The 19,561-nt window shown below is 43.6% G+C and overlaps 1 protein-coding gene across 3 annotated transcripts in view; it reads right to left on the reverse strand.

Annotated features, from left to right (window-relative positions):
* Positions 1 to 19,561, reverse strand: part of LOC148025279 (tubulin-tyrosine ligase) — a 185,185-nt gene that overhangs the window by 23,634 nt on the left and 141,990 nt on the right. For all 3 annotated transcript variants that reach the window (XR_015693037.1, XM_087692282.1, XM_087692281.1), the window contains 2 exons: positions 10,873 to 11,030; positions 4,322 to 4,645 (listed from right to left, as the gene is read on the reverse strand). Coding sequence is in view for 2 of the 3 variants with exons in the window: in XM_087692282.1 (XP_087548408.1) it covers positions 4,322 to 4,645; positions 10,873 to 11,030 (482 nt within the window). In the remaining variant the exon portion in view is untranslated. The remainder of the gene's footprint in view (positions 1 to 4,321; positions 4,646 to 10,872; positions 11,031 to 19,561) is intronic.

Genomic DNA, 19,561 nt, shown 5'->3' on the forward strand with positions numbered 1-19,561 from the left:
CACAGCAGTGGCCAGGTTGCATGATGGACATTAACTAGTGGGCTCGTGCTGAGGTCCCACACTTGAGCATTATCTTTTGAGCCCCTCCACAGTGGAGAGCTCCGATGGATGTGATCAAGTGGCCCCTGGCACAGGCAGCCCGTTTCTATTAGTGTACAGAGTCACGAGTCTTAGCATGACTAATAGATGCATTGGTGGTACCATCTAGAGCATTTGTCACCCCTATGGTCTGCTCGAGGCCACCATGGGGGATTGGAGTTCGCCGTCCAAGATTGTGGCAAAGCGTAGTCGCATGGCCCATAGCTCTTTCTCCTCATCAACAGCTTCCACACCGAACAGATGCCTGTTCGGTTAGTCACACATTTCCCCATGAGCTTACACCTTGCATCTTGAAATGTGAATAGTCTCCAATACAGTGGGGCACGTGGTTCCAAGAAGTTGATTGTTCAACAGGAGTTGCAACTTGCCCTTGCTGGATGGATAGACATCCTACTTCTGCAAGAGCATAAGCTCACCCCCACCCAGGCCAATCGGGTAGGGAAGGTTCTCCCAGGTAGGTCACACATCTACTAGGAGTATGCCATCGGTATCCACGGCAAGAGTGGAGGCATATGCACCTCTATTGGCCTGCCGAGCCTTACTGCCTGCGTACGGGATCATGGGGCGATTGTGGCAAGGAGGGTTCTATGGGTCAGGTTGGCGCTTTGCCCAAGATAGGAGCATCCTAGACAATGTCTTTACCTTCTTTCAGGTGATAGAGTGGGCCCAACACAGTGGTTAGGGTTTGGTTGTACTACTCCTGGATTTTGAGAAAGCCTATGATAGGGTGGACTGGGACTTCTTGGAGGGCACCATGGAGAGGTTGGGCTTTCCCCAGGCATGGATCCATGGGGTCTCCGCACTGTACAGATCCGCTACCAGCAAGGTTCTCATAGGTGGTAGGAGAGGGGAGGAGTTTCGGCTGGAGCGATCGGTACGAGATGCCCACTGGCCCCATATTTGTTCCTACTCTTTGTAGAGGCGATGTCTCACTTCCTCAGATCACGTGTGAGCGGGTTACGTGGCCTTTGACTTCTGGTGAGAGAGGAGATGGAGCTGTTAGACTTAGAGTATGCAGATGATACAACACTTTACATAGAGGACAATGAGTTGATGTTGGAGAGAGTGAGACTAGCTCTCGAGGTGTTTTGTACTACAGCGGGAGCAAAAATCAATTGGCGAAAGTCGGTTGGTTTCCTTACAGACCCTGACTCTAGTACAGAGTGGGGCATCCACTTGGGATTTAGATGGGTGTGTAGAGGGCAGACTGTCTGTTACCTAGGGTTCCAAGTGGAACTCGACATCACCCCTGCCTAGCAGTTTCTTCCAATCCTCGATTCTATTCGGAGGAAGCTGACCTATTGGAGTACTGCTCGCCTCTCCCTAGTGGGCCGAGCCTTGGTGGTCAACTAGGTCCTCCTAGCAACGGCTTGGTACATTGCCTCATGTTGATGCTTCTCCTCGTCCTGTGTCATTCAGCTTCACTACCTAGTACGGAACTTCCTCTAGGCCAGGTCGGACAGTTCCAAGGACTCTCGGGCCAAGGTGGTGTGGGTGACCATCATTCGACATCGGTTAGAGGGAGGGCTTGGGATCATTGACCCGGAGAATCAAAATATGGCCCTTTTGGGCAAGCTTGTAGTCCGCGGTCTCACACCAGGAGGGCAAACCTGGAAGGTCCTATTGGAGGAGGGTCTCCAGGAGTGCAATCCGAGGCTTGGCGGGGATTGGAGACCGTCCTTGAGATGGATCTTCATGACAGCCCAGATCACGCCCCCCAGATTCCCCTTCCTACGTAGCTTACTTTGGGTGTGGCACGGCCTCTGTAAGGCCCTAATTTAGAGTCCCCCCACGTTGCCAGGAGGAGATAGACTACCAATAGGTGATCTGGAACCCCCAGGTTAGAGATTAGGAGGGGGTACAGATCGGCGAGCACCCCCACATCCAGTGGGTTGGCCGGCCTGGCTCACACCATTAGGACCTGGTGGGAGGTGTACAAGTTGGTGGACGAGGAGGTGTTGCAACAAGCATCAGGTTGCCAGAGAGGAGTCGAATTGAGGAGAAGGGAGATCGACATAGCAATACCTCAAGAGTGGCTTGGTGCCTCGGTACAAGAGATGGTAGAGCTCGGGGAGGTATGGGCTGCTAAGTTTTCAATGACTGGTATCCCCCTACAGGTGGTAGGTAGAGTGGACGGCGCCTTGCATGGGACTTTCTTCATCGTTCAGCAGGGGGGGTGTCTGGCCCTTGACAGAGGGTAGCATGATGAGGGGATAGCTGTCCTTGTAGGAAGGAGGATTCAGGTGGTGGGCCTTCAGGGGAAGACTTGGTGTCTGGATCCCTATGTTTTCTGGGAGGAGCTACAGGAGTGGAGCCTCTGGATTTGGAGAGGCAAACCACTTGATGAGTTGGAGTGGATCCACGAGAGTGGCTATGGCTGGCCACCGAGGTCCCCAAGAAGCCACCAAGGTTCCTGGAGTACATAGCGAGGATTAGCAGATACGTGCTGATGTAGAAGGACATGGACTGGGCGCCGTCGTGTAGCAGGTACTGGGCCAAGCATAGCATCACGAATGCTTTCCGACAGACTTTCTGGCGCCACCTATGGGACAGCTGGAGGCCAAGGAGGGTATCGTATTTCGTATGGCTGGCGGCACATGGAGGCCTAGCGGTAGGGAGTTGGTTAGCCCAAATGCAGAAGGATGGAGGATGCAAACACTGCACCCAGCAGTTTCTGGAAACTCCAAAGCACTGCCTTTGGTCATGTGAGGTAGCGCAGCTAGTGTAGAGAGGAGCATGCCGCATCCTCTACCGCATAGCACCCAGCCTTGGATGTATCTCATGGAAAGCTCTCTGCTCTACCAGACAATTAGCCAGGGTTGTCACCTTCTGTATGAGGTTGGGATGTAGGACACGATCTTTCTTATTGAGGTTGGGTCGTGCGCAGTTGTTGGCTTGGAGGCTCTACCCATCCACCAGGTACTGGAGCCCACAGCAGACCGCTTTGAGGTATGGGAGATCATTGGGAGTCTTATTGGATAGCATTTCTGGAAGGCGCGACGTTAGGAGGTTTTTGGCAGGGAGAGAATTTCAGTACAGTATACTTTAGCAGAGCTCTGGACCTCCATCATCCACTCCCTCCATGGTTGATGGGACCAGGTGCAGGGCAAGTCTCGAGCTTAGCAGGAGCTCCGATCTCAATTCATGCGCACTTGGGGCGGCCAAAACCTGTTTTTCATGATGCAAGCAGGCAGCCCCAGATGGTGATACACCCCCCTCCATGGCTTCTTGCCCCCATCCCCCCTAGACTGCCCTGAGAGGCTTGTATACTTGATATATCTGTGACTCTGATCAACTCTAGCTAGTCTGTTGAGCATGAGCACTTCCTTGTACTCAGGTTTTTTCTAAAGTAATATAATTAGCCACACTTTATTTGCAAAAAATAAACACCAAGGTTTGACGCCTCTCTCATCTTGGATAGAAGTCTGCTGATGTGTCTTGGGGCAAGCTGCTACAAAATGGCCCATCATCCTGCAAGTCAAGCACTACCTAGGGAGACCCTATGAGAAGACTGACATGAGAAGAAATCCTTTGTGAACGGATGGCATCCTAATGACCAAATGAAGGGTATCGATGGATCAAACACACTGGCTATTGAGGATAGATAGGGAGTAAACTACTTGTCTGATGGCAATGAAATCCCCAAGTGTAGGATACTCCTTTCCCACAACCCATCAGTCATAAGTACGCTATTGAAACTCTGACATCAAGTGGGCCAGCGGTGGGTGCCTCCTCCATCTGCTAGGGTGAACCGAAGTGAACTTTGAGGCACTGCTTTCCCACAGGTGCCACTCGTGGAACCCTAGCCGGGGTGCCAATATAAGCTGAATGGATGGAATCCTTTGAGTATGGATTGTAATCTCCAACAAATTTACAAGCCATGGATGATGCCTGGAGGGGCTTCATTCTATCCAAGTGGCGGAGCTTTGTATTCAAAGCCAAACAAATCAGTGGGAAGGCATCAGCCGGGTGTATGCAGGGGGCTGCACTGGAGTCCCCTTGTGAAGACTGTGGGCTGGCTTCAATCTTGTGAGACTGGCTTGCTCCTACATCTTGTGCTGAAGTATCCTGAGTAAGGCTGCACATGTATCAATGTCACATATTGACACCATTGCAGCACGATTTAATGATTGAATAGTCTAATGTTAAAACCATCATAAACCAATTCATAGTTGAATAATGTAAAACTATACACACCAAGGCAGTTAGTTAAGAAATATACCCAAAATACATCACTAAGATATATTTCAAATGGCCGCAGACTCCTCAGTAGAACTATGTATCGCAGATCAAACTTCTTCCCCTGATAAAGAGCAGGCCTTTCAACATACTTTTGGCATATCTTGGGTCCTGTCTCAACTTGCCTAATTAAAGCAGGCAAGTGGTCTGTTATTGAGGTATCAATAGTCCGTGCCATATTCCATGGCTTAACAATCCACAAGTTATTTCTTCCTTCCTTCTCACGGACAAAGTAATCACCAATAAGGGCAGGTAGCTGTGTCTCCATATTATATGTAGCTTGAAGCCAAGGTGGGGCACCATATGCCTGCATCATCAAGTTTGACAAACAATGTGCTACATTCAGTTGTACAATTTATACAAACAAGCAGTATAATTATACAAACAAGATGGTGTTTGTATGACAAACAATGTGCTACATTCAGTTGTACAATTTATCAAGGAAGAGTGGCAGAGTCCAACCTACACCTATCATCTGTAGCGCCAAATCAAACGAGGAATTGCTAAACAAAGTAAAGTGTTGAAACCCCCTGTGTCTAAAAAATGATTCTTCCTACTTTGAATCTCACAGTGATCTCTCCCAGCCACCTTTGTGAGTATGAATTCATGCAGGTACAGTAGATCTTGACTTGTCATTGTCTTACCTTGGTCATAGCTAGAGCAATTGAGATTCAAACTCCATGTTATGCCCTCCGTGACTCTTGAACTCAGACACAAGTCCACACATGCCTGTGGACTTTAATAAGGTGGTCACTTACCAGGCATTTGGAAGCTAAAAGCACAGTGCACATGTTGATGTGGTTCAAGGAACCTAGTTCAAGTCTGATAGCGTACGTTTAGAAGTTTGATCCACATGGTGGGTGAACGAATCGTGCAGACAAGATTACAGCTAATGAAGGTGAGAACCAGCCAAGCTCTATGAAGAGAGAAACATCTGAATATTGATGAATATAGCTATCACTGAGGAGTGAATTGAAGCCTTGGCCTGATCCATTTCCTTCCCTCTGTGTAACTTTCCAATTTGCAGCATTGCTAATAGAGAAATTTGGTGTCAAGGCTCACATACTCAGTTTTTCTAAGTAGATACACTTTCATCTGGTTGAGAATGTGAGTGTATGCACTTAGAGAGCGATTAGCAGGCTGAGAGCTCAGTCTTTTGAGAGGGTAACTACAGGGAATGACCAATGCATTCATGACTCATATTAAGCATCACAATTCACCTTTTGGGATTGCACTTGAAACTCACGAGGCTTGCTTCTTCATAGCCTTAAGTGCAAGCAGAAGCCCAAGTGCAATCCCAAAACAGACATAGGGTTTGCTCAAACCCTGACTTCTGTCCAAAACAGACTGACCAAAAAACACACACATGCACACACACACACACACACACACACACACACACAGAGAGAGAGAGAGAGAGAGAGCATAAGCATGTCCTTAACACTAATACCCATTTCTCGACATCTCCCTTGGCTAAATCCTTTTAGATGGAATTGTTGGCTGTGTCAAGGCTGCTCTCTTGGGATGGGAAATGGAAGAACCTGCCAAAATTTAATCGTATGGCATGTCTGGGTTTGTGTTTTGTTGCTGATGTCACTCTAGTAAGCTGTAGTGTGCCGATATCTATCTGGACATCTCAGAGGCTTTTTTAGATCCCTCACGGATACAATGACTTACGGGGCTAGATTGAGAGGGTGTTGCAGCCTACACAGTCCTTTCTTACCCTTGATTCTGATTGTCTTTGGCAGGATTGGGATTTTGCGGGCTAATCAAGAGCATCATCTCATGATTAAGGATCATTTTTGGCTGGTCACCAAAGCCACTTCCGTTTGAAGCCTGCATAAATCTGAGGCTTGGTGGAAAATGATTGTAATGGAAGGCTGGTTGAACAAGGCTCCATTCAAGTGCAAGGTCTCTCTTTGGAGAGTGCTCATTGGTCAAGTTTTCATCAAAGGAGACATGAGCTTTCTTAAAGATCATCAGTCGTGGTTGTCTATTGGCTTCTTTTGCTCCCTTGACGTAGCCAGAGGAAAATGGGAGGCGAACCAATGCTATAGGAGGACACTACCAATGTTGGGAGAAGAAACACTATAGGTGCATGGATCAAGTACATCCTCATTCTTAATAGAAAAACCATATTTGTTAGCCAAGCTATGGCACTCCATGTGATGATTCAGATAAAGCAAATGCATTGTGGAGTTCAAAGGCATTTGTGCTGCTGCTAAGCATGGAGGCAACCATATTTGCAATAAGGAGCTGTCTCTAGAGGAAGAAGCATAAAAACAAAAATTACTCCCTAGACAAATCTATAAGTTCTCAAGAATTTGTGAGGAGAGAGTGAGATGAATCCGTGAGGGACATAGAGAAAGGAAAAGAAAAAAAGGTTTATTGACATGTGCAAAAGGCTAAGTGATCTATTAGACATAATATGTAGTACAAATGGAATGATGTCGCATGATAAAGAAGAAAGGTATATTGATGTTTGCAAAAGGTGAAAGTGACCTATGATACGTGCATGTTTCTTGAGTGGCTCTGCAGGTGGAGCACATAAGTATGCAACAGTTTCTTGAACTACAACTATAAGGTGCCTCCCATACGATTCCAAGGAGTGTCCTCCATGTTGGTGCAGCTCCACGAAAAGAAGTCCAACACAACACTAATATGGAGACTCTATCACCCTAAAAAATGGTCTGAATCCCCATCAAAACGACCTAAGGAAGAGACCTTTGACCTCATAGTACATTGTGTCAAATCGGCTCCAATGGAACTCACAGGAAGTAGCATTATATTGCACCAACTTCCTTCAACAAATTAGTGCAGGATATTTTCAGGGCTTACTCGGATGAGTTTGTCCTAGTCTTCTTTGATGATGTCCTAACTTACTCTAAAGACGAGGAAGACCATTTGATTCACTTGCACATTGTCCTAAAAACCCAAGGGCAAACAAACTCTATGCCAAGAAGAGCAATTGTGCTCTCTTCAAGAAGCAAAATGAATACTTTGGGTTTATAGTTTCAGAAGAAGGGATTGCTGTGAACCCAGCTAAGGTTAAGGATATGCAAGATTGGCCACCTCCTAAGACATCATTGTCAAGAAGATTTGAGAATTCCTTGGCTTCACATGTTGGTACCACGTCTTCATCAAGGATTATGCCTTGATTGTGGCTCCACTTGCAGAGCCACTCAAGAAACAGAGGCACATTGTCTGGACTCCTTGCTAGCAGAGCACAATGAGCTTGAATTGTAAATTAGCAAACCATTAACGAACAACATAGGAGCTAGAATGCTCCCACACTCGGAAAACGACACTAATTGGCCTAACAATTGAGTTACAACAGTGGAGCTACGAATGCTCTTACACTAGAAAGACGATACTTATTGGTCCCACACCTTGGCATGCCTAGGAATATTTCCATAATTCGTAGCTCCACAGTTCTGTAATTCATAGCTCCACAACTCTGGAGCTACGAATGATCTTACACCAGAAAGATGATACTTATTGGCCTCACACCTTGGCATGGCTAGGAATATTTCTGTAATTCACTAAAGCACTTCTCAATTTGGGGTACGCAAGCTGACACCAAGGTGGTAAAGAGTTCCAGACTAATACTTGCAAATGATTATCGGCTCAAATACCACTTGTAGCAATCACAACTATTACATTTGACAAAGCACCCTGAAAATCCAAACACAGCAGCAAATCAGACCACGTTTTGACCTTGAATCTATGATGCATGCTCTTAAAAACGAGTTCATCTTTGCCCCTTGACCTTGCTATCAATTCTTCTCACAAAAAGTGGCCTTTTACAAGAAAAAACTGAGCCAAGAGCTCTCTTTCAAGAACCACCATGCATTACCATTCAGTGCACAGCTCTACTGATGATTGCATGGCTGCATGCATGCCCGGATTCCAACTCTAGATCAAAATAAGCACAGCCAACTGTTCAGTTCTCTTCCGAAAGTGATTTCTATCCACAAATGCAGGCCTTTATGACGGCATACAGCTCTACTCACCTCTGTTAAGCAAAAGTGTGCCAGAAGAAGAGAGAGAGGATGGCATACAAATCTAAGCTGATCCCACCAATAGTGCAATGCCAGAGAAGGAAGCCAACTGTTCAGTTCTCTTCCAAAAGTGATTTCTATCCACAAACGCAGGCCTTTATGACAGCATACAGCTCTAATCACATCTGTTAAGCAAAAGTGTGCTAGGAGAAGACAGAGGATGACATACAAATCTAAATTGATCCAATTCAGTAGTGCAATGCCAGAGAAGGAAAGAGAAAGTGTCACACAGCCACTTCATTCAGCACAAAGATTTTGTCCTAGGTGGAATGATGCTCTCCAGCTGATCATGATGCATTCCCGGATAAACACAATGCTGGTTGCACAGGTAACCATGCTGTTCCTCAGTTCTTCTCAAGTGTCACCTCTCTTTCTTCAGAATGGCCTCATCTCAGCCTGAATGCACCCTAGATGGCTGCTCTAGTTTGCATCTAGCCCCAAATAGAAGGAAATGTTCAAAATCCTACCCTAATTTTCTGATAGTAAGATATCCTTGGGCTGCCCAAACATTAAGTTTTAAGTGGCTACTCAAACCTTAGTCCATTAATGTTGCTACCCAAAACTTTTGGACCATTTTTCTGGCTTCTAAAATAAAAGTTTCACTTCTAACCTTTGGCAATTTGGAATTCCAAGATGTTGCCCATGTCCTACATGGCTAACACAATGTACTTCATGCGTAGAGCTAGGAGTAAATTTACATGCTAGCAAAATATCCCTCTTCTGAAAATGCAAACTGACCCCCATTGCCTTCCTATATGATTGAAAGATTCTATCCATCATGTGATTGAAAGTTGCAAGACCATTTGTAAGCCCCAAATGGCATAGCTAAGAGTTCATACAAGCCCAATGTGTTTCTGATCTTGTTTAATGCATATTTGATGATACCCACTCCTTAAATCTATCCAACTGGAAATTACACATGCCTCTAACAGATCACTGACATTATTGATCCTTGGTATGGGGAATTGATTTGTTAAGGTATTCTTATTCAATGCATGGTAGTTTATGCACATCTACGATAAATCATCATTTTCCTAAATCAAAAGCAGTAAACAAAAGGGGGTATGAGCTGGCTGAAACACCCCTTCTTTAGCAAATCATTTGTCTGAGTTGTAATCTCTTCCTCTTTGGCTGCACTCATTCTATATGGTGCTCTATCGAGTGGAGTACCTCCTGGCACAAGATCAATGTCATGGTTGTCATGCCCTTCAGTGGAAGTTCCCTTGGCAACAGCCCAAAAATCAACCCTTGAAGTCACTTTGCAAGACATGTTTGCTCTTCATCTAGCTTAGAGAAATTGAACTAGAATGTATGGTAAGTACACAATAAATGAAAAAAAGATCAACCATAGTCACATGGAATGGCCATTTTTGGGTCCCCTGTTCCCGTTCCCCATTCCCGATTCCCATTCCGTGTTTCATGCCTATTGCATGTGACTATATAACCACATGGAATGGCAATTTGTGGCCATCCCCGCTTCCCATTCCCTGTTCCCATTTCCCATTCCATGCGACTACAAGATCAACCTTCTAGGCTGACTAATCTCAAGGAAAAAGGTTGGCCCGTTGAGCTAATGGAAAATCTATCATCAGGAGTAAATTGCCAAGACTTTAGATGAATTAAGGAGAAAGGTGTCCAAATCCCATGTGGCAAGGAATGTCACCCATCTCTCATGCATGCTCTTTGAATCACCCTAAGTCTATCCCATCTGCCTACAAAGGTTGAATAGACTCTGTCCAAATCTACAAAGGGATCTTTGAGCTTAAGGTAGCCCAATAATCTATGGCCTGTTTGCTGAAGGATCTCATCCCTTGGATCCCACATTATTCTCCGAAGAGATCTCCTTTGATAAGCCATAAAAAGGAAATAGCTCATAGCTTTTGTTGAAAAGGATCTCCTCTCTTGGATCCCATACTATTCCCTGAGAGGTCTCTTTTCATAAGCCCACATTCTCCAACTTGGCCAAGTGTACACTTACTTTTGTCATTGTGAGCCACCACCCAAATCCTTGTTTATTAACGGACTGCTAGCTCCTACAACTAGGATGGGCCTAACCTCCTGCATAGCCACAACTACTAGCAACACATCTCCCCTACTAACAGATTCCTTTCCACTTGCCATCAATTTGATCCCCAGTGAACCAATTGGGAGAGACAGCCTCTATGACTAAGTCATGGCGCATCTCTCTCTGAGGGCTCTTAAGTCTCTGTCTCTAAATGTCTCTGGGCAACTCTGAAGGTTTGCCACTTCCCTATGATATCAGAGATGTCTGAACAAATCTGTCAGAAGATAGATAAGGTATCTACCCTAAGATGTGGTCCTCCATGTCTCTGAATAGATCATTTAGAGAAGGGGTTGTTTTCTCTTATCTGATGAATTGTAGTAAACCTGGTCGCCCTATGACAAGATGGAAATTTGAAAGCCAATTTGAACAACACAATCTAAAAGAAATTCTATCAATGTATTGAAATACCTGTTGGATTGTCTGAGCAAGATGATGCTTCATAACAATGCAAGCTTCAAATGGGAACTGGTTTATGTATTGATCATCTCGCAAGTCAAATTCTTTCCTAAGATCATCATCAATCTGCATACTTGTCCACAAGACATCAGCTTTGCTAGGTTCATCACCTGTAAAGAGTTATTTAATATTATCAAGCAAGTTCAGCAGAAGTTAACATGTTTTGTAGGTTCGTCACCTGCAAACAATTTTTAACAGCATCAAGCAAGTACAAAGAAAGCAAATTCTCAAGCTCTTTGTGTGCTCAGAACAAAGGAAGTTAAATGGTCCTCCTGATTCTTGAAATAGGAGATCAAGCCCTCACAGTTCACATTCAACTGCAACCTCGATTTTCTAGACAAGCCCATAGGAGGTAATTCATAGAAGGCATAGTAGCTTGAAATGACTTTCTGTATCTAGATCAGAAAAAAATAGTATCAGAAAAACTTGATAGGGTTGACTGGATGTCAAATAAACGATCTATGGCTCCAAAAGAGAGCACCAAAGCAGATGTGTGTGAAGCAAGAGGGAAAGAACAAGTACTAATACACACCATGAATACACAGCATATATGCTAAGCCCTACAAACTAATTCAAGCAATAACATTGGCTACACAGTAGCATAGAGAGGCAAAATATGACTAAAAAGCATTTGTCACTCTATTTGCTTTCTGTTCCCATTTGTAAAATCAAAAATATTTACGAGTTTTGCTAGTTCTTTCATGCAATTATGGCACCCCAACAAAGTTAGCAGCTCAATTCATAAGGTAAAAATCATCAAGATTCTAATGTGCAAGCCTTAGGTGATTACCAAGATCATGCCTTCAATCTGTTAATAGACACTAGCAGCACTAAAAGGCAACACAATAAGAAGTTTTGGGAGGCATTGCTGCCCATTATTCCTATCATGTTGTCCAGCTTTCAGAGCAAATAGGGAAGTATTGTATAAGAGAAAAAGGCCTAGAACCTAGTGTGGATTTTGGGGAGACAAAGTTTCCACATGCTACTTGATGAAATTTCAAGATTGTTTCACCTATGGATGATGAAAAGGGATGGAGGAGGGTGAACTGCCAGATCATCCTCAATGTTGCACTTTACCTTGATGAGCTTCAATTAGAGCCGACTTTGAATTAGGCTCATTCGAGTTCATGAGAGCATAGAGGGTCCCAAGTATTGCTCAATGCTCAAGGGGGAGGTTGCACCCTTTCTTTAGTGATGGAGAGCTCACTTATCTAGTGGATCTCTGATGCATTTGGTTTGCATCCAGAGTACTATATGCTAAAAATATTTTTGCCATTGGGATCACTATTCAATGTACTAGTCCACTGTGAGCTAGACTAGTATGAAGATGCACATGGTTTGCACCTAGGCTTTGAAACTATACATTTGCAAGGTTGCTGACATGTATGGAGTGCATGGAATATATATTTGGATGTGATGTACATTTGCAAGACATGCATGAGACACATGCATGGTACACAATGTACATTTGAAGGTCATACAAGAGAAGTATATTTGCCTAAGTTACATATGGTTTGTAGTTGATGTGCTTTACATGGGTATCATGTGGTATATCATTGCTCTACAAGGCATTGTTTATGCTCAAATTCTGCATGACTTTGCCTTGGTGGTTAGAACAATGTTGGGTTTTGGCATGTGTATCCATCCCTCAGGATTCTAATAGTGGTTATGATTCATGTGTAGATCCTAACTTGCTTAAGTGACTCTAGTTTGAAACATGCAAAGGGCATGAGCATTGTTAAGGAATAGGTGCACATGTTGTGTGACAATGATGCTGACATGTATTCCTAGTGGTCATTGAAGCCTTGATGTCACATTGCAATGCAATCGGGGATGATTGCAAGAAGTTCAAGGGGGAGTTCTGTCATGGACACATGTATTTCAATGCCCAGCTTTAGCATTATTTGGTTGTGCACATGTGAGGTGCACATGCAAACTGCAAACCTATTAAGTCACAGTGATAGCCGAAGTGCCCCGAATGAACAGCTGTTGGCATTGGCAAAAGACGTGTAAATTTACGGTGGACAAGTATTTGTGGGTGCCTAGTGTCAATGAATGCTAGTCCTATGCCAATTAATGTTTGGAACAACTTAATGTTCCATGGGGATTAAGACCTTAGAAGTGAAGGGGCACCAACTAGTTTTTGGGCAAGGACAAATGAAAAATTAATTAACTTTCAAAAGTTAAATTCTGAAAATTAATTGATTAATGCTGCAAATTCACATGCTAAGGGAGGAAGGGGGAGCTCCTGTATTAGCTTTGAGATGGGCAATAGCTAATTGTGCATTGCAATAGGACAGAGGTAGTAGATTTTCTTCTCTACCTTAGTGAGAGATGGCGATAGAAGAGGAGGGCTCGCCAATCGCACTAGGGTTTAACGCCCCTTTTGAAGCTGTGGCACAAATGAAATTGCCATCAGAGCTACATTCAAAAGATACTCATCTACAAATAGTCCCTTAGCAATCCTCTGTCATTTCCTTCTTTAGATGAAGGGCAATTGAAGAAATTTGTTGGGAATAAAGGGCCATCGTGCCTTTTATATGTGCACGGGTGTGAACACAGCCTTAACACATTTGTACTTTCATATATATCTATCTAAAAACCTAAAGAGGTACACTAGTCTTGTCATTGTACTGAACATCAAAGGTGTCGTGCTCATTCTCTCCTTTCGACTACTCTCTACTCTCTATGTGTGTGATCTGTCGCGTTCAGACTCTGCTCCGCGTCAAGCTCTGCCAAACTGGTATCAGAGTGGATTACAGGCGTGAGGTAACTGGCAAGAAGTAACACGCCTCAGGTGATAGGCGATACTCAAGGCGTGCGACAATTAGGGAGAGTTAAGGAGGAGACACCAGGTTGCAGGCGGCCACGATAGGCAGGCAGGCATACAGGTCGCAAAGGGACGGATAGGCAGGCGGACACGTCGACATGTAGCAAACAATCGGGGTGACAGGCCTCAGCCTAGGCAGCAAGTTCGATGGGCAGTCGACAGGTCGCAGATACATCGGTAGGCAGCAAGACAGTCCAGCGACAGTTCACAGGCTAGGCAGTAGACTCGACGAGTCCTCGTCAACGCCACGACAGGCTCGTCACATTTCCAGGCTCATCACATCTTTTTTTTTTTTCTCTTCAAAAATTTCTCCTCAAATTTTGCCATTATTTTGCTGGCCATTTAAACGCATAGGCACAACATGAAATTTTGCCCAAGAAAATTGGGGTTTTTCTCCGATTTGGGAATTTCAGCAAAGTTCAGGACAATCCGACTCAAAAATTGCACATTTTGTGCACATTTGCCCGAGAAATTTTGGGGCTACTCACATTTTAGTGGAATTTCTTCAATTTCATTGAAATTTGTGCACATCAAACCTGAGAAATTTGGGGATTTGTCTAGATTTGATGCGAGTAAGACACAACAGTGATATTTGTCTTAGAAATTGCAGAAATTTGTGACATTTTGCCTCCGACATTTGGGGCTTTTCATGTACATGCAAGAATTGGGCTGAAATTTGCCCAATTTCTCGACATTGATGCACATAGGACCTCGTGCAATTTAGGGCTTTTGCTATTTGGGTGAAATTTGTGTGCCATTTGGTCATCTTATGTACATGTGGGTTTAATTCCATGCAATTTGGACATCTAGCACTTGGAAAAATTTGGGGGGGTTTTCTAAAATTGCTCGATTTTGGCAAATTGGCCTATTCCTACCATGCCAGAGACAGTGCACATGTATGGTTGATGCTTTGAGCACAAAAATTTTGGGGCTTTTGACCATGCGAGTCAAATTTTGTGCCCGTGGGTGCATGTACAACAGAAATTGCAGCTAAAATTTGGGACTTCTCATGTGATGTTATGTATTTGTCCTTGGAACAGCTATAATCAATTGAGTGCTATAGCACAAGGTTTGGTGCTTCTGAAAATTTATTTGCATATCTGAAGTTTCTGCTTTTGCGTGATTATTTATTGCTGGTTGGTACTTTTCGTACCTTGGTCATTTGTGTGATAGTTTAGGTCTCCATTTGTTGAGTTTATTGGTCACATTTGGGCTGAAAATCATGGCTGGCAGTAGTGACAACAATAATCTCATGCACATTAAGAAGCTTGACGGAGAACATAACTTCACAGTTTGGCAAAAACAGTGCTATAACATCCTATTGCAGAAGAAGCAAGCAAGGCCAATTAAGACCAAAGGGGCAAAGCCCGCAGATATGGAACACGAAGATTGGGATGAGTTAAATGAGCTTGCACGCTCAATCATCGAGCTATCGATTTCTAATGCCTTGTTGTTTAACATTGAAGGTTTGGATTCTGCTTGTGCTATTTGGACTCGATTGGAAGAAGTGTATGCATAGAAGAGTGTCGCAAGCAAAGTTTATTGGCTGAAAAAGCTTATGGATTTGTGTATGAAAGAGGGTACAGCAATATCTACTCACTTGAGTGAGTTTAACTCCATTTTCAGCCAGCTAGTTGGCTTGAAGTTCCTGATTGATGAAGAATTTAAGGCTACCTTCTTGCTTTGCACTCTGCCAGAAAGTTGGGATACATTCAGGACTACTATGAGCAATTCTAATGCGATCCTTTTGTATGCTGATATAGAGAGTGCTCTACTCATGGAAGAAATGAATCGGCAAAACAATGAATCCATTAAAGTCTTCCAGTGCTTTGCATACTAGGGGCAGACCACAACAGAAAGGCAAATTTGGTAGCAAGGGACGCAATAAATCACGTGGTAAGGATGTTGAATGCCATCATTGTGGCAAGAAGGGTCACTCTAAACGTGATTGCTATAAATGGAAGAAAGAGAAAGGAAAGGGCAAGAAGACAGATGATAGCAAGGAAGAGAAGAAACATAGTTAGCATAAGAAGAGCAGTGTCAAAATCAAAGAGATGAATGTAGTCACTCATGAAAGTGAGAGTGGAAATGACGTACTCTTTGTCTCTTCACACTTTGGTACACATGCTTTACTTACACATACGGATGATGACATGCATACTTGGATTCTAGATTCAAGTGCTTCTTTTCATGTCACCCCTCATCGCGAGTGGTTTTCTGACTATACAAGGGGTCGACATGGTGTTGTCCATCTTGGGAACAACTATGCATGTGACATTGCAAGTATTGGCAGTGTGCAATTGTAGTCTCAGCATGGTTCTGTCTTCACAGTTTCAGCATGTACGGCATGTACCTCAGCTCAAGAAGAGCTTGATTAGCACATGGCAACTAGATGAAGATGGATTTCATACCACCTTTGGTGATCCGAATTTGAAGATCTGTAAGGGATCTAGAGTGATTGCCAGAGGTTGTAAAAGTGATACCTTGTATTCCCTCCATGTATCTAGTATGTGTGGCCATGTTGTTGTCATGACCGAGCAACCAAGTATTTCTTTGTGGCATGGCTAGTTGGGACACATGAGTCAAACTGGAATGAAGTGTTTTCTCGTTTGGGTTACTTGCCTTGTCTTCATTATGCTGATTTTGAGCATTGTGATCATTGTGTTTATGGTAAACATGCACAGACGTCTCATAAGAAGTCTCTTTTCCTAAAATCTTCTCTAGAGTTAGTACATTTCGATGTATGTCAAATGCCAAGGTTATCTTTAGGGGGAAAGAAATACTTTGTAACCTTTGTTGATGATGCTATATGGAAGGTATGGGTTTACCCTATTCGTAGCAAGGACAAAGTGCTTGAGAAGTTTTAAAAATTCTTGGCATTGGTTGAGAATCAAACTGATAAGACACTTAAGAGTCTTCGCTCTGACAATGGTGAGGAATATATGTCCAAGGCCTTTCAAGCATTTTGTGACAGCAAAGGGATAAAAAGAGAGCTCACTGCTTCTCATAATCCACCCCAAAATGGAGTTGCAGAGTGTATGAATTGAACCATACAGGATAAGGTCCATACAATGCTGTCTCATGCTGCTTTACCTTATGGTTTTTGGGCAAAGGCTCTTATAATTGCCGTACACTTGATTAATTGGTCACCAAACACGCCTTTTGGAAGAGGGGGGAGTTCCCCAAGAAGCGTGGTCGAGTAAGCCATCTTCGTATGCACACTTGAAAGTGTTTGGCTACGAAGCATTTGTGCAAATACGTAAGGAAGAACGTAGCAAACTTAAGTCAAAGTCTTGTAAATGTATTTTCTTAGGATATGGTGATGAAGGTGAAATGGGGTATAGATTATGGGATCCCGGGAAAAGAAAAGTAGTACGCAGCAATGATGTTATCTTCCGAGAAGATCGCATGCACAAACAACTCGAAAGAATAGAGAAAGTCCGTAGGGTTGTATTCCGGGAAGAAATACCTTTTGGACAGCAAAATGTGCCCGCTGTACAGCAACAAATACCTGCTGTAAATGAACCTGCAAATGCAAAAAAATAATGTTGGAAATGATCAGCAAGCCATTGCCCATAATGATGAGCCACTAGATGCGCACGAACAGCCATAATAGCAAGCTGTTAATGCTGATTTGCAGGCTGAAATGCCAGGACAGCAAGCTGAAAATGGAAATTTGCAAGCCTAACAGCTAGCAAACAATGATCATTGGGTTCGGAGATCGTCTAGGGCTACTAGACAACCTGATAGATTCGTTCCTGGTGCAAACAATGTGGCTGATTATGTCATGTTGACAAACTGTGGTGAACCGCCTTGCTTCTAGGAAGCAATGGACAGACATGACAGCAAGAAATGGTCTAAAGCCATGTTGTCAGAGATGGAATGTTGCTAATTATGTCATGTTGACAGACTGTGGTGAACCATCTTGCTTCAAGGAAGCAATGGACAGACAGGACAGCAAGAAATGGTCTAAAGCCATGTTGTCAGAAATGGAATCTCTTGAGAAAAATCGCACTTGGGACTTGGTGCAGTTGCCTAAAGGGCAGAAAACCCTTCCATGCAAATGGGTTTACAAGATAAAGGTCACTTCTGGTTCCTCGCCAAAGTACAAAGCAAGATTGATTGTGAAGGGGTACAAGTAGGAACATGGAGTTGACTTTGATAAGATCTTCTCTCCTGTACTCAAGATGACTACATTGAGAACCATTTTGGGCTTGGTTGCAGCGGAAGATATGGAGTTCATACAGATGGATGTAAAGACTGCATTCTTACATGGTGTTCTGCATGAAGACATATATATGCAGTAGCCTGAACGGTTTGTGGAAAAAGGGAAAGAAAAGATGGTATGTAAACTCAAAAGAACTTTGTATGGGCTGAAACAAGCACCAAGAGAATGGTATCATAAGTTTGATACATTTATGCAGTCTCAAGGTTTTCATAGAAGTCAAGTGGATCACTCCTTGTACAACAAGAAGGTAGCAGATGGCAGCCTGATTATCTTGGTTTTGAATGTTGATGACATGCTGATTGCTGGCAAGGATACTCATGCCTTGGACTCACTGAAGCAAAGTCTTCATGGCAACTCTGACATGAAGGATCTTGGTGATGCAAATCACATTCTTGGCATGTGAATACTCAAAGATAGGTCAAAAGGATTACTCTATCTATCTTAGCAGGAGTATATCTCAAAGGTTTTGCAACGTTTCCATATGGAGGGGGGAAAAACAATTGGGGTTCCATTGCCTCCATATGTGAAAATCAGTGCAGAGGACAGCCCTACATCTGATATTGAAAAGGCTGAAATGGCCAAGATACCATATGCTTCACTTGTTGGCAGTTTGATGTATGCTATGGTTGCTACACGTCCTGACATTGCCTTTGCAGTGGAAGTGGTTAGCACATATATGGAAAACCTTGGTAAAAAGCATTGGGAAGCAGTGAAAGGTTTTATAAGATATCTCAAAGGCACAAAGGATTTATGCATCTGCTTTGGAAAGCAAAAGGCATCTGTCGTTGGCTTTACGAATACAGACTATGCTGGTCATGCGGATTGCAGAAAGTCCACTTTTGGGTATGTGTTTACCTTCACAGGAGGAGTAGTCTCTTGGATCTTCATGCTACAAAAGTGTGTTGCATTGTCTACTATAGAGGCAGAGTATGTGGCTGCCATTGAGGCATGCAAGGAGGTTTTATGGCTTTCACGTCTGGTGGGAGAGCTTGGCATTAGAGAGTTACCTGTTCTTCATTGTGATAGTCAAAGTGCTATCATGCTAGCATGGAATTCCGTCTTTCATGCAAAGACGAAGCACATACATGTGAAGTATCACTTCATTAGAGATGTACTTGACAGCGAGAGCATTGAGCTTGTCAAAGTGCATACAGATGATAATCCTGCAAATCTTCTCACGAAGGGTCTTCCAGCAAAGCGGTTTTCTCATTGCCGACATATGATGGGAGTTGGATAGGTATATATATTTCAGCTTTGTACATACCTAGACTTAGCTGATTCTTTTATCCTCTTAAGGCACATTGCCTTTAGGTAGGAGGTTGTTGGGAATAAAGAACCATCGTGTCTTTTATATGTGCATGGGTGTGAACACACCCTTAGCACATTTATACTTTCATATATATCTATCTAAAACCTAAAGAGGTACACTAGTCTCGTCATTGTACCGAACATCAAAGGTGTCGTGCTCACTCTCTCCTTTCAATTGCTCTCTACTCTCTGTGTGTGTTATCTGTCGAGTTCAGACACAACTCCACATCAGGCTCTGTCAAATTTAAAGCTGAAACCCTAATTTACAGCAGCCT

The sequence above is a fragment of the Lygodium microphyllum genome, chromosome 14, assembly GCF_053477565.2.
Source record: "Lygodium microphyllum isolate KBCC chromosome 14, Lygodium_microphyllum_v1.1.10, whole genome shotgun sequence".
Taxonomy (NCBI): domain Eukaryota; kingdom Viridiplantae; phylum Streptophyta; class Polypodiopsida; order Schizaeales; family Lygodiaceae; genus Lygodium; species Lygodium microphyllum.